The sequence below is a fragment of the Dunckerocampus dactyliophorus genome, chromosome 13, assembly GCF_027744805.1.
Source record: "Dunckerocampus dactyliophorus isolate RoL2022-P2 chromosome 13, RoL_Ddac_1.1, whole genome shotgun sequence".
NCBI lineage: Eukaryota > Metazoa > Chordata > Actinopteri > Syngnathiformes > Syngnathidae > Dunckerocampus > Dunckerocampus dactyliophorus.
The window spans coordinates 1998629-2019507 of record NC_072831.1 but is presented as its reverse complement, the minus strand read 5'-3'; the positions used below and the strand labels follow the sequence as shown (position 1 = coordinate 2019507).

Genomic DNA, 20879 nt, shown 5'->3' with positions numbered 1-20879 from the left:
GCGCTTGCCATCGCCCCTCCTCCAGGGTTAATTAATTTGATAGTAAGTAATTCTGTTTCAAAAACGTGTATTGTGCACGGTCACATTTTGATAAAAGTTTTACATGAGCATTGATAACTAGATAAGATGTGAATTTCTCGGAGATGAATAAAGTATCGAAGTATTGGTCCTACATAGCTTTTATTTCAGTCGAATTTTCGGATTCTTCCCTTTATGGTTGGAACTTGAGCTTCATTTTTGTCCACTTGCAATCGCTATGATTTAAATCTGCATAATAATTTCATACCAAATTGAAAGGGAAAGTTGAGCAAACATGATAAACAGTATTCAAAGTACAAAAATACATACTAGCAGCGCTAAAACCTAATTTTCAGGAGATTCTCCACTCTCTCGTCCTGACACGCACGTACATTGGCAGGTTTTCACAGTGCTGAGATTGGAACACCAATATACGTTAAACCTTCAATATTAAACACTCTTAATACACAACATAATCATCAAACTTACTTATTCATACAACTCACACAGCGATGAAGAACTTCATGCCGTGTGTCCTTCCTTCTTTCTGGTGCGCTCGTAATTGTGTTACGCGCAAATTGTTTTTCATTTTTATTCACGTACCCCCATGACAATTGGCGTTGCATCCTTTCATTTTTCACTCTGTGGCCCTTGCTGGACAAACGTTAGGTTTGAACTCGTTGAGACTGCTGCCTTGTTTTGAAATGAGGTGCAAAAAGCCAAAGAGAAAGCAAAACAGACACAGTGCTTTGCGTTGTTTGGGCACGCCACTCCGCGGAACGATGTGGACTAGTTTGTATTGTACGAGGAAAAAAAAGAGGTGCACAGACACTGAGGTGTGAAGAGAAGCGAGAAATTCCAGTGTGGAAGCATGAGAAGATTTGCTGTTGGGAGACTGTCCTTGTTTATCCATCTGCTGCAGATAAACAGTTAACCGCTCCCCATTCCCCTCCCCTTCCTTTCCAAACAAAGCCTCAGTGGCCAACCCCCACCGCCACTCCAGCCCCCTCCTCCACTTCAAACACACACACACACACACACACACACACACACACACACACACAGCTAGCCAGCGGTGGAATGCTGCGCTTGATACCCCCCCCCCGCCGCGTCACGTCATCTGTCTCAATGTGTGTCTCGCCACATGGTGGCGTGTCCCCACATGGTGGCGTGTCCCTGGCCGCCCCGGCACAACGAAAAGAAAACCTTGTGTGTCCTGCCCCTGAACCCCATGGCCGCATTCCTCCCCTTCGCTTTCACGCTGGACATTTGCGTGTTGCGTGTCGCCGTTTAGGCCGCGTTAATGTCAAATCTGCCTCATCGTCACTGCTTGCGGTCCATTTGCCCCCTTGTCGCATCTCTTCGCCGGGCCCCGTGGATTAGGGAGCATCCCGTCTTGACCTGAATCTGTAACCTGGCCTATTTAAACATGGATTGATCCACTCTCTCTAGCGACACAGATATGTTGATGGTCCGTGATCCGTCACAAACACTTGATGAGCAGTGTTTCCCACGGGACTGCAATGTGGTGGTGGGCAGGCATTGTCATGTTATTACACCTTATTTAACCCTCAGAGTTCCCTTTTAATTTACTGCACTTTGAGGTCCCGAGAGTACAGAAAAGTCCTCACCCAAGAACTGCGACTAAAAACACAACAGATTAATATTTCTCAACTCTTTTTTTTGCGGTAATCTTTCAATCAACTTCAGTCCTAATCAAAAACATATCATTTTTTATTTTAACCCTTTAAAAGTCAATTTCATTCAATTATATCACTGTTTATTTTTAGAAATTCACATACCATCAGCAATTTTTTTATTTTATTTTATTTTTTTATTTTATTTTTTTTTACAGTTGGCTGTAATAATTCATTGAGTTGAGTTTGCGACGCAGTTAGTCACACTAATTGAACGATACAGCACATACTGGATACTTTTTTGTTAGGAAATACTTTCTAATACGCTTCTGCCCTGGAGACTGTCTGTAAATAATCAGCAGATATCATGATATGAAGAAATTAGGTCTTTTAGACAGCAGTATTGTTCCATTGGGATACTAATTATGTTTAGCTTGGGGATTGTAGCTGCTGCTTCAGCCACTGACTAACTAAATGCACACGTTTTAATTTTTCGTTCATTTGTGAATACAAAAATGATGTTAAAGTACAACCTTTTGATACAGCTACAGTTTTGATACTGTTTGTTGATTTTATCATTTCTTAACCAGGTACGTATTTATTGTATCTGTATACTTAAAATAAATGTAACTTACTTCAGCTTTTGTAGCTTTAGGTTGTCTCCTTGATATGCTGGACAGTGCAGGTGAAGTTTGCCAGATTCCCCTTGTTTTTTGTAAGAGAATCCGTTATAAATGATTAATAATGCTGACTGGGGCTGTCACTATCATCAATAAAATGATAAATCGAACGATAGAATAAAACAATGTAGATAATTTTGACGCCTGGTTAAATTGACGTGCGTATGCCTGTTCCATTTCCTCGTCTTGGTGTAGCACACAGGCTGGATGACGAGAGGGTTCACTCTGCTTGTGTCTGAGCGCATTTGTTTTATGGTCAAATTAAGGGAAAGAGTGAGCTTCCTGTCAGCTGTTCAGCATCTTTGTCACAGTACATGGAGGCGGGAGCTAGCTACATAGTGATTTAATACACTGAATGCTAGCTAGCGGTTAGCAAGCAAACGCTAATATTAATGAAAGCGCAAAAACAATAGTTTCTAAGCTGAATGCCACGTTTTCCGTGTAGATGTGCTGTGAGGCATTCGTCCCGGCGGTTGGCGTTTGTTGGGGCGTTTGATCGGAAAAGTGAATATATAATCGTTTTCCGATAAAAAGCAAAATATGATAGCTTTTAGAAATAACACATTCAATTTTAATGATCAATCTAGGAGGTTGGACACATAACAAATGATTAATAGTGACACACGCGTATTTTACAGTTTCTCTGACCGTGCGTCTTCGGATTCGTCCTGGCGGGGCTCTGCTGTAGCGTCTTTTTCTGCTGAAGCCTTTGGTGCAGGTGTCTTTTTCCGAGTGAAGAACATAGTTATGGGTAGTAGTTGGCGCTTTTTTTTTCTTCTGGGCCAGAATATTCTTATAAACAGACATGCCCCCTTGCATTACATTTGATAACTGCAATGAATGAAACATCAGAGGGTCCCATTCTTGTGCAGCTCACTGAAGCTTATTGGCCATTCTCACCATGGCTGCCAAGCGATCAAGTGTTAGTCTATTCTCCTCATCTTTATCAACACTTGGGTCCTCTTCTTCATCCTCGCTTAGTGGCTTCATGAGTCAGCGGTTGTGGATGGGCATCAGTCAGGGCATTCATGTCATCAGGAGTCATATCATTAAAAGCATTAAAGTCATATCGTGTGCTTTGTCGGGGAGAAAACTTGCAAACACACAGCATTAAAGAGCCACACTGCTAGCTATTTAACAATTATGTAAATTAGGCAGTCCCTACAGTCCCAACAGACCCTTAGAGAATCAGGACAGAGAAGACAATGAGCGTTCAAATGCTGTAAAAACAAATTGCACAGAGAAAAACCCTGTGTAACAGCAAGGCTGCGTAAAGTGAACTGCGTTGTGGCGAGGGAACACTGTATCACATAACTGTTAGGCCTATCACGATAAATTAATTCTAATTGTCCAACAAATTATTGCCAGAAAACGGTATGATTGTCAACATTACATTGACACCATATTTTTCATGAACGTAGTGATATGTGGCATAATAATGCGAGTTCACCACTTCAAAAGCAATAAACTTTAATTTCTCCAAAGTAGTTCACATTTTAATTGGAATATCTAGAGCTTTTACACAAAATAAGCAGAAAACTCAAACGGACTCACAAAAACTGCACTTCAAATTGAAAAAGAAATAAAACAACAGTATTGCTGATGTTGAATTAGTGTTGCCTACATTATTTAAAAAATTGAGAAACAACCAGGGAATACTCTAAAGTTGACATTGTGTGTCAATGCAGATGTCGGCTTATTTACATGTACACTTCGATCATTCACTGTTTACGTTTAATAAGGCAGGGGTAGAAATTGCCAAAATCCAGTGGAAGCAATTTGTTGCTTGTAGATTTTAACTTTACAAGCAAATTGCTCATCTGAGAAGCAATTTTCAGGCAAAAAAAAACTGTCCATTTTTTTCCAGTGTTTTTTCATCAGCCCTTTTAAAGCCGTCTTCAATTGGAGTTGGTTTCTTGTTTGCTTCCCAATATTTGGCGTGCCTGGTTGCTAACGACCGTTGGTGAAGTGTTGATTTAATGTGTTGCTGTATTGCCTCCTTTTTCACCCTGTTGCTACCACTCACAAGAGCCGACCCATGATCTGAACCAGCACCATGTCCAAATTTCGTAAACACAATCGTCGTCCTTGACTTTATAACCAATGTCCGTATTCAATTCTTTCATCCACTTCCGAACTGTTTTTAGCGAGCTGATTATAGCAACATGAGATGCACCAGGTTTCGGTGGCAGCTGTCGACCATCACTCACCGTCGGCGTCGTCGGCGTCCAGGAACTGTCACTGGTGCCTGTGGAGGGGCTTGCTGAGGTTGAGGCCAACTGAGAAACCGTGGGCTTATCCAAGTCATCGGCCGTTGTTTTTTGTTTTTTCGGAGGGTTGTTATTGTTGTGCCGCTCCGAGTGACATGAGTCCGCCTTGGCAAAATACTTAGTAATCATCGTGTTCAGTCTGCAGATCGCCAGCTAAAACAGCAGCAGGACCACCATATTTGTTTCCAACAGCAACATCGATCTACTGCAACACAGATCGTGATTGGGTGGGAATATTTCTCACGACCAATCAGAGATCTACTTTCATACGCACCATGGCCGTAATACTGTAATACCGTGCTTTCCAGCGCAATTTGGTTTTCGCAAATTATATTGCGCCCTTATTCCCGTGACCAAACTGACCCGATGAAACGCAAAATAATTAGTCTTAGATGGAAAATCTGCACGATTTTGTCAGTTTTTGCACGCATTTAGTGTCTTGCGTCAGGTTAATTTCGGTCCCTGTAAGGTGTAATGTTTTGTCAGTTTGGCCAAAGTACATGTTTTGGATGCAGCAAAATGCGTTTGGTGCACAGTGAGGTGTTCTACTTTGGGAACCAGCTGAAACGGAAGTTCCACCTTTGTGTATTTTCTAGGACTGTCAAATGATTAAAAACTGAAATCAAATTGATCAGTTTTCTAATTGATGAATTATGATTAACCACCATTTGCAATCATGTCTGAAATATGCCCATTTTACCATATTTTATGAACAAAAAGATGAATGACAGGACATAATTCTATATATTTTTATGTATTAACAGCCTCAAATGAATTGAAAAGGTAACAGAAGCTAAACGATAGCACACACGTCTGGAAAATACACTAGTAGAACAACATTTACAGCTCACTTTTACCATGTTATTATGAGCCATGAAGAGTTGGCGTTCAAAGACACCAAGTCATTTTAAGTTGAATTCACATGTGTATGTTTTTTCCGGGATTTCCGAGCATGCCTGAATGCATGTAACAAATAATGCATATTTCAGAATGATACAACAACGCCTGTTTCAGGAAACGATTTAAAGCTGCTCTGCAGAAATGGACGTTGATCATGCCTTGGCAGTTGGTGCAACTAATTCCTACAGGTGTGAAGGTTCTGGGGTATTTACTGCCACCTGTCTGCACAAAAACCCCGTGGTACTGTAACCTCGTGAACATCAGTTGAACAGCATTGTACTGGAGAAAGTCATTTGTTGCTACAAAACTGGCAAGAAGAAAGGGAATTAACAATGGAAGAGACACACACCATCTTAACACTTAAAAATGTAGTTTTTTCACTCCAGAGAAATTGGTGTTCTAAAACTTTTGACCTGTAGTGTATGTGTTTTAATGTTTTTTTTGACTGATGCCACCTATAGTCTGCAAAATATGGTAATGTTTTTTAAAATATATACTTAACAAATATAATAATAATACAAATATACATAGATTAGTAATAACATGATAAAAAAAATAAACACACCGTCATTACATACTGTACAGTCATGCATTTTGTCATTTCAAGGTTTCATTTTGTAGAAAACTAGTGCAATTTGTCATATTTACTTTTTAAAATGAGACCGAAAAATTTTCCTATCCCAATTTTCCCCTGGTGTCTAGTTGGGGAAGGACGTTGACTACTCTTAAAATTTGGCACGTCTGTCTGATTGACGCCGGGGGATGACAGAAAAATTGAGAACCACAGACCTGTGAACACATTTGAATTTTATGTTTTCATGAAAAAAATATGGTGGGGAAAAAATCTTTCGATATGGAGTAAAACAACCCAAATTATGAGGCAAAATCCCACCTGAAAGGACAAAAAATAGTTCCATTGGATGGTATTTAAATACTTAGGTGTAGCTTGCATTAAAATAAAGACATACTTTCAGATGAAACGCCAACTGTTTGGGTCGACATCGACGCAGCGGGATCCTGCATCCTGCCTGTCTGTTTAGAATCCATTGATTAATTATTTCCTTGCTTTTTTCCAGCAGATAGGGTGCAGACTGTCCCGTTCCTTGTGCGTGCAAACAAAGACGAAGGCTCACGCTTGTCGCTGTTGTGTCTTGCAGGCTCGCAACATACAAACCGGCGAGATGACGGCAGTCAAGACCATCAAGCTGGAAGCAGGTAAGACATTTAATGATGCCCGTCCCCGCCCCCATCCCGGGGGCAGGGACGGACTGGTAATCTGTGAGTTCTGGAAAAGTCCAGAATGGCTGTCCAGTCTACGGCCGATAATTGGTCTTTTTTTTTTTTTTTTTTCGGTCGACCGGCCCTGTCTAACAGTCTCACACCTAGGCCTACCAGGAGATGGCGCTGTAACGATAATTTGTCAATCAAACATAGGCCTACATTCTGTCAAAAAGCCAACAAAGAAGACACAAGTGTTTTGGAATTGGTGAGCGTAACCCGCCCTGTTTCGCACTGCCCGCACTGGGACTCGAACACAGGACCTTTGTCATGGGAGGCAAGGGGGCTGACGACACGACTAAAAACCCTATCGGACGCATGTTCAGCGCAGCTCTTGAGGCAGAGGGAGTGAGGTTTACAAACGTACACTCGCACAGCCTCACAGGCTGGCATCCGTTACATGAGCAGAAAAAGCCAAGAAAAAAGTGGATGGCAGAAATTAAAAGAGAAAAAAAAACAAAGTTATTGGAGAATGAAGCTTCAAAATGTAGGAAACTTACACCGGAGCTTTTTGACCGCGGTGGTGGGGCTAGTGCCAGCAGCAGCAGTAACGTTGATGTGGAGATAGAGCAACATGATGCAGATCGTGATGTGGAGGGAGAGACAGCAAAGGGATCTTCACCGCAGGATAGGCATAGGCTACTTGCCGGGGGGGCGGGAGTAGGAGGAAGAGGAGGTACTGGTCAGTGACTTTATGTAGGCTACTCAATTAGCTACTCTGATAATCAGCTTCTACTTATTTGATTTGCGCTGTGATGATGATAAATAATGGCTTATTGCCCTCAAAAGAAACACGCAGTTAATTTGACAAATAGGCTACATTAAAAATAAGGAGACACGGTAAATGACCGCAAATTAATTTCTTTATGCGCCGCAGTTAATTAATGCATTGGCCTAGAACCTATATAACCCCCTGTCTCTGTCCCAGTCTGTCCCTGCCCGTGGACAGGACAGAGTCGTCCTCACGATGCAGATTAGTGGGATTATCGGGTTTAGCGGCACCAGTGAACCGACAGACTTCAGTCGCGTGTCAAGCGAGTCAAGTAAGAGATTTAGCTCTCTTTCATTCATGCGCGGCCATGTAACAGGAGGAGGCCTGGAACACTCCCCTTTGTCTCTGCAGTTGCCATTGTTCGCTCGTGACACAAGCTCTAAATATGCCTCATAAACTTATTAAACACAATAAAACAGTATTAAAAGTATAGCGGGTCACCAATAATGAATGATCATGTCAGATGAGTCATTTAGCCTGGTCGACTCCACTGCTGTTGACTTTCCGCTCACGACTTACCATCCTATACTCACCCGTGTTCAACTTCTGAGTTTGGGTTGACTGTTTAAGCTCGGACCCGCTTAGCCAAGCAAGCTTCTATACAACTTTGGCGCGTTCAAGGATCGTTGAACAAAATGCGAAATCTCAGCACTTGAGGAAAAAACATTACTAGTGAAGCACAAAGACGTAAACATGTCACAACTGTGGGCTTTCTAACATTGGTACGTTTTTTATAAATATAGTGCAGACAGTTTTTATAAATTATTACCAATTTATGGTGAATGGGATGTGTTTTCTGTGGCCTGTTTTTTGGAGAAAAACATTTTTGACGAAAATGTGTGTGGAGATCCGCCGTAAAACTGGCTTAGGAGCGATCGCATTATAGTCATTATTTGTACGCTTTCAGTAGCCGCTACCCAAAGCTGTGAACCACTTCCATCGGGAGCGTCCAAACTTTTTCCTTCAGGAAGGGCCACATAGTTAAAAAAAGAACAGAGGCTACTTTAATATTTTGGAAAGCAACACACAAGAAGTTATGTATACAGTCAAACCTGTCTTAGCGGCCACCTTTATAGAACGGCCACCTGCCTATAGCAGCCACTGAAAAATCCCCCCCCAGCAAATTTACATGTTATAGACCCTGTGTATAGCAGTCACCTGTCCAACGCGGCCAGCGGCCACCCATTTTGTCTCCCTTGCTCAATATCTGACCGCATATAGTGGCCAAATTACCAACTCAAGTAGAAGCTTCATGCACGAAAAAGTTTTGTTTTTCAATCAATGAAGCCGTCGTGTGTAGACTTTAATTACTGAGTCCTAGCTCAGTCACAATCATTAACAAGATCCACACAAACTGTCAGTTGTTCCACATAAAAAAGCCGTCTTCTTTTGAGCTTGCTATTTCCTGGTCAAACATGTAACTTTAAGAGCATTTGCACCAAAACATTACCGCAAAGTAGGCTGGGAACAGGACGTGCTCCCAGCGACGCTACAATAAAAAAAAAACATACGCTAGCATGCATGCGGCAGCGGGAGCAAAACTGAGTTCGGTTGTACTTAATTGAAGTATTTTAGAATGTACTCACGTTATTTTTGATCAATCGTCATCCACAAATCCATCAAAGTCCTCATCTTCTGTATTCGACACAAACAAACGTCTTCTTTTCCGTTCGCTACTAGTCTGTTAACTTGTCAGTGTTATTCAGCTCCGAAGCAAAGAAGGAAACTTCTCCTGTTGCTTCTGCCAACTTTATTCATTGAACGCGGCCACCAGACAGCAGCTCAGAACACACACACATCTCTCAGCATCGTCTCTCCTTCCTGCTTGCCCACAAGGCAAAGGTTAAACAAGCCCCACTACATAGCTGTCCAGCCAATGCCTGTAAGAAATGACACCGTTTATTTCCTGGTGTGCACTGGTCAATACTGTAATGCCGCTTGTTGTGGGGAAGGAGAGACTCACGTCGCCGATGCACTTGAATGGCTTTATTAACAGCGGAGAACACTGCAGGACTTTACATCCACGCCAACATAAACACACTTCCCAACTCTCTCCAAACTCACAGCTAGCACTGAGCCTAGCTCTCCTGCTCGGGACGCCCACCGTCACTTCCCGTCACTTCCTGATGAACTAAAGCTGTAATGACACTCTGCCGTATAAAAAGTAAAATATAAAAAACAAGCGTAAGACATTACTAGCACAGCTTTGTTCTGTGGGTGGTGGATATATTCTATCAGTTATTATTAAGCCTCTAGCTTCCTTTTAGTAGGTAAAAACCTTGGCTATGATTGCACTACATTGTCATGTAGACCTACAAAGTACACTTGGAAGAACAAGAGGTGAATAAATGTATTGTAACTGATGTGAAACTGATGAGGGCTAGGATTAAATAAGCTTTGCTTCTTCCTACTCCTTTTTGGACATGCAAAATTGTGAATTGTACTATGTAATGTGCTACTGTTTGATTCATGCATGTTCAGGATTAAAACCATGAACCATGATAATAACAAGCCTAGTAGTGCTGTACAACGTTTATCCGCAGTCCACAGTGCCCTCTACTGGTCAACATTATTATTATTCTCCCCCCTTTTTTTTCCTCCACTGGTCAACATTCAAACTGGACGCCAACCTGTCTATAGAGGCCACCTGTCTATAGCGGCCACTTTTGCAGACTCCCTCTAGTGGCCGCTATAGACAAGTTTGACTGTATTTCAAGAATAAAGTGCATCTCTGCTTTGTCATATACTGGAGGTGAAAACTGTCAAACACCGGAGCACTTTTCCAGCAACGCACACGTGTGTGAGTCTTATTTCCAGTGGGTATTCAGACCCGTTGACATTTTTCACTCTTTTCACACTCTTTCTTTTTTAATAAATATGCTAACATTTCTACATTTTTTCCCTCTCAAGATGGGGTGCTGAGTATACATGAACGACAAATAAAATGAACTTTTTTGATTTTGGAAAATGTGGCAAAAGATACAAAGTGAAAAATTTAAAGGGGTCTGAATACTTTCCATACCCACTGTATATCTTACTTTTTCTTATGTCTACTATATTGGGTAATCGAAGCATAAAGTTGACTATAGGGGTGTTACTTCATTTTCATATCTAGAGGGCTCTGATAATGTTAAAAGGTTTATTTAGAAGGTCGTAAACAGGGTTTATATGCTTAATATATCATTTTTTCTTATGTCTACTGTATTAGGTAAGAGGAGTGGAAAGGTAACTTTAGGGGTGTTATTTCATGTCTAGAGGGCTCTCACAGTGTATTTAGAAGTTGGTAAACAGGGTTTATATGCTCAATATATCTTATTTTTCTTATGTCTACTACAGTGGGTACGGAAAGTATTCAAACCCCTTTAAATTTTTCACTCTGTGTCATTGCAGCCATTTGCCAAAATAAAAAAAGTTCATTTTATTTCAGCGACATTCATATTTAACTCCCATGCTGTCCATTTCTTCTGATCCTCCTTGAGATGGTTCTGCTCCTTTATTGGAGTCCAGCTGTGTTTAATTCAAGTGATTGGACTTGATTAGGAAAGGCACATACCTGTCTATATAAGACCTTACAGCTCACAGTGCATGTCAGAGCAAATGAGAATCATGAGGTCGAAGGAACTGCCCAAGGAGCGCAGAGACAGAATTGTGGCAAGGCACAGATCTGGCCAAGGTTGCAAAAGAATTTCTGCAGCCCTCAAGGTTCCTGGAGCACAGTGGCCTCCATAATCCTCCAATGGAAGAAGTTTGGGATGACCACAACTCTGCCTAGACCTGGCCGTCCAGCCAACCTGAGCAATGGTGGGAGAAGAGCCTTGGTGAGAGACGTAAAGAACCCAAAGATCACTGTTTCTAAACTCCAGAGATGCAGCAGGGAGACACAAAGTCAACTATCACTGCAGCCTTCCACCAGTCGGGGCTTTATGGCAGAGTGGCCTGATGGAAGCCTCTCCTAAGTGCAAGACACATGAAAGCCTGCATCGAGTTTGCCAAAAAACACATGACGGACTCCCAGACAATGACAAATAACATTCTCTGGTTTGATGAAACCAAGATTGAACTTTTTGGTGTTAATTCTAAGCGGTATGTGTGGAGAAAACCAGGCACTGCTCATCACCTGCCCAGTACAATCCCGACAGTGAAACATGGTGGTGGGAGCATCATGTTGTGGGGGTGTTTTTCAGCTGCAGGGACAGAACAACTGGTTGCAATTGAAGGAAAGATGAATGATATCCTGGAAGAAAACCTCTTCCAGAGTGCTCAGGACCTCAGACTGGGCCGAAGGTTCACCTTTCAACAGGACAACTGTTCAGAACAACTCTGTGACCGGTCTTGACCGGCCCAGCCAGAGCCCTGACCTAAACCCAATTGAGCATCTCTGGAGAGACCTGAAAATGGCTGTCCACCAACGTTCACCATCCAACCTGACAGAACTGGAGAGGATCTGCAAGGAAGAATGGCAGAGGATCCCCAAATCCAGGTGTGAAAAACGTGTTGCATCATTCTCAAGACGACTCATGGCTGGACTAAAGGGTACAAAAGGGTGCTTCTACTCAATACTGAGTCTGAATACTTATGACCATGTGATATTTCAGTTTTTCTTTTTAAATAATGGGCCAAAAATTGCTATGTCTGTCTTTTTTTGTCAAGATGGGGTGCTGAGTGTACATTAATGAGAAATAAAATAAACTTTTGGGATTTTGGCAAATGGTTGCAATGACACAGAGAGTGAAAAATTTCAAGGGGTCTGAATACTTTCCGTACCCACTTTATATTAGGTAATAGGAGTGTGAAGGTGACTCTAGGGGTGTTATTTCATGTCTAGAGGGATTTAATAATGTTAGTGTATTCAGAAGGTCCTAAACAGGGTTTTCATTGCTCTAGCTACCAAAGTGTTCCAGTTATAAATGAGGAATTCTGCTTCTATCACGGGGGTCTGGAACCAATTGACCGACACAAACGAGGGATTACTATATACCAGGGGTCTCAAACTCGTGGCCTGTGGCCCATTTGCGGCCTGCTGAGTCACATTTTGCGGCCCCGACTTGTCTTAAAAGATGACTGTAGTACGGCCTGCGGCAAGCCAGTGTTACTCGTAGGATTCACACATCAGCCTACACTGAACTAACAGTTGAGTGAGTCACTTACAAAATGTGGTAAAAAAATTCCACCCATTTTCTCTACCGCTTGTCTTCATTAGGGTCACGGGTAAATTGGAGCCTATCCCAGCTGAATGCAGCAAAATACAAACTGTTAAATTATTTATTCATTTATTTGATTCACCCTATTACTGTATCAAGATATTATTGTTATTGTGAGCCATGTATTGCGTTTCGTATCGAGAGGTACCCCGAGATTCCCAGCCCTACTCCCAATACTTTATGTGGCCCAGCCTCACTCAGACTCTACCTCCAGCGGCCCCCCAGGTAAATTGTGTTTGAGACCCTTGCTATGTACCTTTTGCCTCCTTTTTGTTTTTCAAAAATGTTTAAAAACTTTAACATTGTTTTTCCGTTAATATGTCCGTTAATACCTAACTTTATTAGGTATATTATTTGTTAGGTATATTTCAACTCAAATTCAGTTTTTTTTCTTCATAATGTTACGATTTTATTCTGGTATATCTTGACGTTTTTCTCATTATCTACGTTTTTCTTTTAATATTTTGACTGCATTCTTGTAAAATTACTGCTGATTTTAAAATTTTTAATTTTGCTGCTTAAATTTTTTATTTTTTTTGCTGGCAAATAAATAAAAAGCCGCTGGCCACTAATGGCCCCCAGGCCACACTTTGCACACCCCTAACTTAGATTGTTATTAAAGCGGGTATGTGGTTTTCATGCAGCAAATGTTGTGCTCACATTTTTTAAGACATGTTAAAAAAAGGGTGGGGTGGCAGTGGCTCAGGAGGTAGATATACATCGAGAAACTGGAAGGTCACTGCCGTTGTGTCCCAGGGCAAGACACTTCACCCACCTTGCCTCCAGTGCCGACCACACTGGTGTATGAATGCCAATTAATGTTTGGTGGTGGTCAGAGGGGAGGTAGGCATGAATTGACTACCCCAGGGCAGCTGTTGCTACCGATGTGAATAGATAATGGCTTCACTTCAGTGTGAAGCTTTGAAAAGCCCTAAAAAATCTATTCTAATTTATTATTATTAAACTCTGCTTATATGTCCACCACTTAGCCGCTTCCCCAGCAGCTCTGGTTCACGCAAGGAGTCTGTCGTCTGGCCCTTGTTGTAGAGTCACACCTTTCGCATAAATGGCTTCGGGCCGCGCGACGATACCAAACTGGTTTGACCGGCAGACACGATGCTGGCATGAGGTTAAGGCCAACAAGCAGCAAGGAGGAGTGGCCAGGCCTTCCGGCTAACAAACAGCAGCAGCTCTTGGTGCTGATAATCTGAAGCCCCAGAGAAAGTGTTTTTTTTCTTTTTATAAACAAACAAAAAAAACAAAACAAAAAAAAACTGTCCTGGTTTCAGATGGTATGAGACGAAAAGTGAAACTCTCGCCGAGGAAGTGGCTTCACAAGTTTGGCGCCTCGAGAAGAGAGCGCTGCGGGTAGTGGGAGATATTTTTTCGAGTCAAGTCACTGAAATTAGCCTCACAAATGTTTGTGGCCAGCTCGGCTTGCTGTCAGCCTGCACTTTGAGCCAAAAAACATGACATTTTGCTAACGCTGCAAGTGTGTGTGTGTGTGTGTGTATTTAAAATCTCAATGGTGACCCAATGTGCTCCACTTGTGCCTTGTGCAGGGGTGTCAAAAGTGCTGCCAGGGGGCCATTTTCGACCCACAGCACATTCTAAAAATATAATTTAACGAGAACACAAATAAGGGAAAAAAATAACAAAATGTCAAAGATATTAAGTCTTAGGAAAATGCGCTTTTCTGAAAATAATGATAAAATAACTGACGTTCCGTGATTGGATGAGCGCAAGGACGGGGTGGGGGAAAACCAGTGTAGTATTTAGTGGCCCTGTCCAGACGGGAACGTTCCTGAGATTTTTATTTTTATTTCATTTTTTTGGCGGGTTGGAAAAAAGTGACGTCCATACTGTGCCGGACTTGTAAATAGTCGCGTCCAAACAGGAACGAATCACTGAGTGAAAACGATGTAATACACAAGGCACACCTATGTAGGTGGACCCACGTGACACAACAAACCATAGAAGAAGAAAGACATAATGTTGGTTATCTTGTGCTTTTCAAGGCTCTTTTAGACTGAGAAGTGGAATTACTTCTGTGAGTCATTATGGAGTACAGTGTTCCCTCACTCCATCACTGTTCACCTTTCACGCACTCACTGTTTGGCAGAATTGGGGGTTTTTTGTAATTTTGTGCAATTTCAGCGTTTTTTTCCACATTGTATGAACACTGTTACAGGCCTTTTAAGAATAACTGCATTGTGGGAAGTTGAATGTTGTAGTTCTGTGCTTCAGCACGAGGCGGCCCTGTCTTTTTATTCTCTCTCATGTCTGCACCGTCTTCTGATCCACGCAGACACGATGGAGTACTTTTCGCGCGTGCCCTCCGCAGCCAGTGAGCATATGGCGCACTGAGCACGCACGTGGTGGGTGCGGCGTCACTTGTGTCTCGGCACGTCCCCATTTTGGTTGTCCAATGAGCATGCACAGCGCACGTGGGCCGTGCTGAGTGAGCGCGTGCTTGCAACGTGCATTGCGCGGACCGATTTCTGCAGTGGGGCCAAGCTGACGGATGAGTGCCAGCATTTGGAAGAGGGCAGGGGATGCGGCCGGTAGGGCCCAGCAGAGGCGTACCACGGAAGATGAGAGGAGGAGCAAAGAAGAGTCAGATGGTGCTGCCACTTCCTCTGCAGCATCAGAACCCAGAATCTTTGAAAAACTCACGGTCGTCGCACTTGCACTCACTCGCATGTTGTGAGTAGCACATCGTAAGCACGCACAAGTCACTCACCACGTGCGCAGCGTACGATGCACCCAACCACTCACAGCCTGGCGTGGCGCGCCGGCCACCTACACCTTGCACAATCGTACTCTTGCCACGCTCTCCCCATGTTGTAGCCCAAAAAACGTGTGACCAAGGCGTTAACTCAGGGATGCCCAAAGTGCGGCCCAGGTGCTACTTATGGCCCACAGTTGGTCTTTCACTGGCCCTCGGCAGAGTGCAAAAATACAATCAAACAAGAAAACTACAAAAAACAGCAAAAATGAAAGAGCAGCAATTTCGCAGGAATAAAAAAGAATTATTAAGACATTCAAGCCATATAATATGAAGAGAAAAAATTGTATATAGTTGAAAAATTAAGGGAAAAGATGGGAAACAAACAAAACAAAGAAAAAGTTATGCTACTAAAAGTTAAAATATGAGAATAAAGTCATAATATTACACAATAAAATGTACAAGAAGAAAGTTATAAGATATTTGGGAAAAAAATTGGAATCAAATTCATACCTATAACACGCGTTTTCTGTGATAACACAAAACTTAAGATGCAAGCTGTTTTCATTTCATTAAAAAAATAAAAAAAGACGTTGTTGCATATATACAGACCCTTTCCAAAAAATAGAATGTCATGGAAAAGTTAAACTTTCATAGATTATAGATTCAGGGCCCACAATTTAAACGATTTCAAGTGTTTATTTGTTTATTTTTACGTAATTTGGCCTTCCAGCTCATAAAACCCACGAAAACAGGAATTCAAAAAATTAGAATACTGTGAAGAAATCACCATTTACTTCTCAGTTTTTGCAGGAAAAAAAAGAAATTAAGATCACATCAAATCAATCAAAATATGGTACTTTCAAAACGATATGTCAATCTTCAATACTTGGTTGGGAATCCCTTTGCCTTAATCACTGCCTCGATGCCACGTGGCATTGAAGCAATCAGCCTGTGGCATTGCCTGGGAGTTATGGAAGCCCAGATTTCCTTGATGCTTGCTGTCAGCTCTTCTTTGTTGTTGGGTCTGGTGCCCCTCATGTTCCTCTTGAGAATACCCCATAGATTCTCAATGGGGTTTAGGTCCGGTGAGTTGGCTGGCCAGTCAAGCACTGTGATGGCATGGGCATCAAACCAGGTTTTGGTGCTTCTGGCGGTATGGGCAGGGGCCAGGTCCTGCTGGAATATGAAATCTGCATCTCCATACAGATCCTCTAAAACATTCTGGTAGACTGTTGCGGTGACCTTGGATTTAAGAAAGAGTTTACCAACACCTGCACCGGACATTGCACCCCAAATCATGACGGACTGTGGATATTTCACACTGGACCTCAGGCATCTTGGGTTCTGTTCCTCACCCGTCTTCCTCCAAACCCTTGGAACTTAATTCCCAAATGAAAGGCACACTTTACTTTCATCGGAAAAGAGGACATTGGACCATTGGTCCAGTCCTTCTTCTCCTTGGCCCAGTGGAGACGCTTCCTACGTTGGCTCAGGTTCACAAGTGGCTTGACCCGAGGAACCCGACAGTTGTAGCCCATCTCCCGGATGCGTCTGAATGTGGTGTTTTTTGAAGCTGTGACTCCCGCCTCATTCCACTCTTTCTGGATCTCTGCCAGATTCTTGAATCTTCCCTGTTTGATAATCCGCTGAAGCCCACAGTCATCTCTTTTGCTGGTGCATCTTCTCCTGCCACATTTTGCCCTTCCTCTAGACTTTCCATTGATATGCTTGGACACAGCACTCTGTGAACAACCAGCCTCCTTAGCTATGAACTTTTGTGGCTTACCCATCCTATGGAGGGTATCAATGATGGTCTTCTGGCCAGTTGTCATGTCTGCAGTCTTCCCCATATTGAACCCAACTGAGACAATTGAACCAAACTGAAGCAATTTAATGACACCTGGGGAAGCCTGTGCAGGTGATTTGAGTTTAGTAGATGATTAGTGTGTGACACTCAGTTTAAAACGTTCATGCCCTGCAAAATTTGGGCTGATTTCTTCACAGTAGTCTAATTTTTTGAATTCCTGTTTTTGTGGGTTTAATGAGCTGGAAGCCCAAATTATGTAAAAATAAACAAATACGTGAAATCATTTAAATTGTGGGCCCTGAATCTATCATCTATGAAAGTTTAACTTTTTGAATGGAATTATGGAAATTAAACAACTTTTCCATGACATTAAAATTTTTTGGAAAGGGTCTGTACATCGGCTGGTTTCAAAAAATTTAAAAGTGGCCTCCGCAGTCTTTCATTTTTCAGTATGTGGCCCTTGGTGGAAAAAGTTTGGACATCCCTGCTTTAAACCTGCCAACTATTTGTCATTTATTTATGACTAGCAACATTTCAATTACTCACTACTTTATTTACCAAGCACATCTCCACTCAAACACTATGACCATCGTCTTTACGCTATTTTGTGCTCATTTGTCATTATATAAAGGAATCAAGTCTGGATGCAACACTTATAATAAAAAGCTACTCAGAGTTGAAGCCGATATTCTTTTAGCCTCTGGTGAGATACTCAAAATCACCTGCCAAGATGGGAGACCCGTGTGATAGCATCACCATCATAAGGCTTTATGTTCATTCAACAACCACACACAAATAGGGTTTGGAGGACCATCCATCCATCTTCTATGCCGCTTATCCTCACTGGTGACGCGGTTATGCTGGGGCCCATCCCAGCTGACTTTGGGCAAGAGGCGGGGTGAACCCTGGACTGGTCACCGTACGGGACACGTCATTTTGTTGGCGACCCTATTTGACACAGAAGAAGGAACACTTAGCCGCCGCACGCCGATTGGGTTTTGTGATTTGCTTTGAAAGGCATTTATTGGCATACACCGTTCACCGCGACCCGACCTCGGATAAGCGGAAGAAGATGGATGGATGTACAGTAATCCCTTGTTTATCCTGGTTATTTTGACTGTGATAACTTAATTTCTGCCCTTAGTTATAAATGGAATATTTAGGTAGGTAGAGAATATAAAACCTGTTTACTGTCTAAATATGTTTTTTTTTTTTTTTTTTTTAATATTAGAGCCCTCTAGACATGAAATAACAACCTTAGAGCTGCCTTTACGCTCAAAAATACCCAATATTGGAGACATAATAAGAGAGAGAAGACTTGAGCTTGTGTTAGTTGCTAGGGGAGCCATGGACAGGAAGTGATGTGTGTGCGTGCGTGCGTGTGTGTTTACGGCCACAACAGTAGCCCGTGTTTTTATCTGGGAGCTCTAGTCAAGATTAGTCAAATGTATTTAAAAAGAAAAACTGAAATATCACATGGTCATACTGTAAGTATTCAGACCCAGTATTGATGAGAAGCACCCTTTTGTGCCTGGTGTGAGATCATTCAAACTTAAAGTAAAAGCCTGTTGCCCCGGCGATCAAGTCTGATGCTCGTGTGTCTCTCCCAACATTACAGTAATGTTACTGACACCTATTGACCAGTGTCTTTGAATGAGTCTTCTGAATGCCAAATATTTGTGTTTTACCTCATTTAGCTATTTCTATGCTTGAAAATGCATAATTTCGGCCAAAAATACGTGACATTTACTTCAATATGCATCTTTTTAGACTAATAATAGGCCGTATTCATTTGTAACGAGGTTTTCTCTGCGCACAGCGGCAGCGATGCATGCTTCTAAGAGAAAAGGCATCTCCGTTGACCACGGCCCCCGCTGCAAAGCGCACGCGGTACATCTCTTGTGCTGCTAACGTGGACTTTGTTGGCGAGAGAGCCGCCGTCACAATTCTAACCTCGCACTAATCAACTGCAGGAGCGCCTTTTTGCACAATTGGAAGCAGCTGCCTGGCTTCTTTTCTTTTAAAGAGTGTTTTGGTATGTTTTAGAGCTGGAGACCAGGCCACACGCGCCACAGGAAAGTTTTAACGCAGGAGTGTCTCAACTTTTGTCCAGCAAGGGCCGCATAGTGAAAAATTAAACGATGCAACTTTGCCACTTCGAGAGTTTGTAAATATGCTAAGAAGCGATATATATTTCAAGAAAACTGCATCTCAGCTTTGCCATGTAGGTGAAAAGCATATTACTGTCAACTGTTTTTTTCCTATTTTTTATGACTTTATTCCCATATTTTGACTTTACAATCACCCCACTTTTATGGCGGTTAATTGGTTCCAGTCTCGACCGTATTAAGTGAATTCCCGCGAATTAGGAGCATAGCAAACCTGTTTGACTTTGTAAATGTTGGTTTTAACATTATTAGAGACCTCAGTCCTGGTCCGAGGTGTGGTTCCTCCGAAGCCCGGTGCTAGCTGCATGCGGCGCTTGTGGCGAGGGTAGCTGTTCAGGGGCTCAGTGTTAGCCTCTGCTTCCAAAGGCCGGTGCTAGCGCTAGACGGCACCTGTAGCGAGGTGTAGCTTTTCCAGAGTTAGAGCACAAATCCAGTCGATATGCATATGAACGATATGTTTGTTTTTGATATTGTTCTTAAAAGAAATATCAATATTTGCCCAGCCCTAGTGTGGGAGCGATATTCAAAGCGCGATAAGGCGATAAGTACGCTTTTTAACATTAAAGCCCTCTAGACATGAATGAAATAACACCCCTATAGTCACCTTTACACTTCTATTACCCAATATAGTAGATATATAGGACAGGAAGCCATTTAAGACATTAATGAGACCTGTGCTCGTGTTTTTCAATAAATGTCTTCTAGATGTGTGGACAGTGAGTGACTTTGAGGGGTAAGCGTTGAGTTTTCTGGATTACGGTCACAATATTATCCTCGTGTTGTTGTTATGATTATTATATGATTACTATTATTGTGCCTGTTGAGATCATATAAACCTGCAACAAAAGCCTGTTGTCCCGGCGATCAAGTCTGTGCTTGACAATTTCAATGCGGCTTCTTGTATTTCATTGTTATGCTTGGCAATGCTTTGTTTAGGCAAAAATATGTAACATTTGCTTCACTGTGCATATTTTAGACTGTTAATAGGCCGTATTCAACCACAAAACAGCACGATTTATTAATTTGTATGTGTGTGATAGACCGTGATAGAGGGAAATGGGAACTGCGACGTGGCGAAGGACTGTAATACACTCTGAAAACACAGTCGTCCTTTGTTTTCCATGCGCCTGTTCTCTTCTCTTTTCCAGGCGATGACTTTTCCATCATCCAGCAGGAAATCTTCATGGTGAAGGAATGCATGCACCACAACATCGTGGCCTACTTTGGGAGCTACCTCTGGTAAGGCCGCACCACTTCTGCGTTGCCGCGGCCTCCCAGCATTCACACATCGCTTTTAAGAGAGGCAGTGACGGAAAGTCACATGACACCTGCTATTACTGACCCCCCCCCCCCCCCCCCCCCCCCCCCCCCCCCCCCCCCCCCCCCACACACACACACACACACACACACACACACA

The 20879-nt window shown here is 42.4% G+C and overlaps 1 protein-coding gene across 9 annotated transcripts in view; it reads left to right on the top strand.

Annotated features, from left to right (window-relative positions):
* Positions 1-20879, top strand: part of map4k5 (mitogen-activated protein kinase kinase kinase kinase 5) — a 72986-nt gene that overhangs the window by 3308 nt on the left and 48799 nt on the right. For 8 of the 9 annotated variants that reach the window (XM_054796524.1, XM_054796522.1, XM_054796528.1 and 5 more), the window contains exons 3-4: positions 6663-6720; positions 20611-20701. In XM_054796524.1, the coding sequence (XP_054652499.1) occupies positions 6663-6720; positions 20611-20701 (149 nt within the window). Of the gene's footprint in view, positions 1-6662; positions 6721-11897; positions 12036-20610; positions 20702-20879 lie in introns of those variants that run through there. The other variant, XM_054796531.1, reaches the window with a different exon arrangement.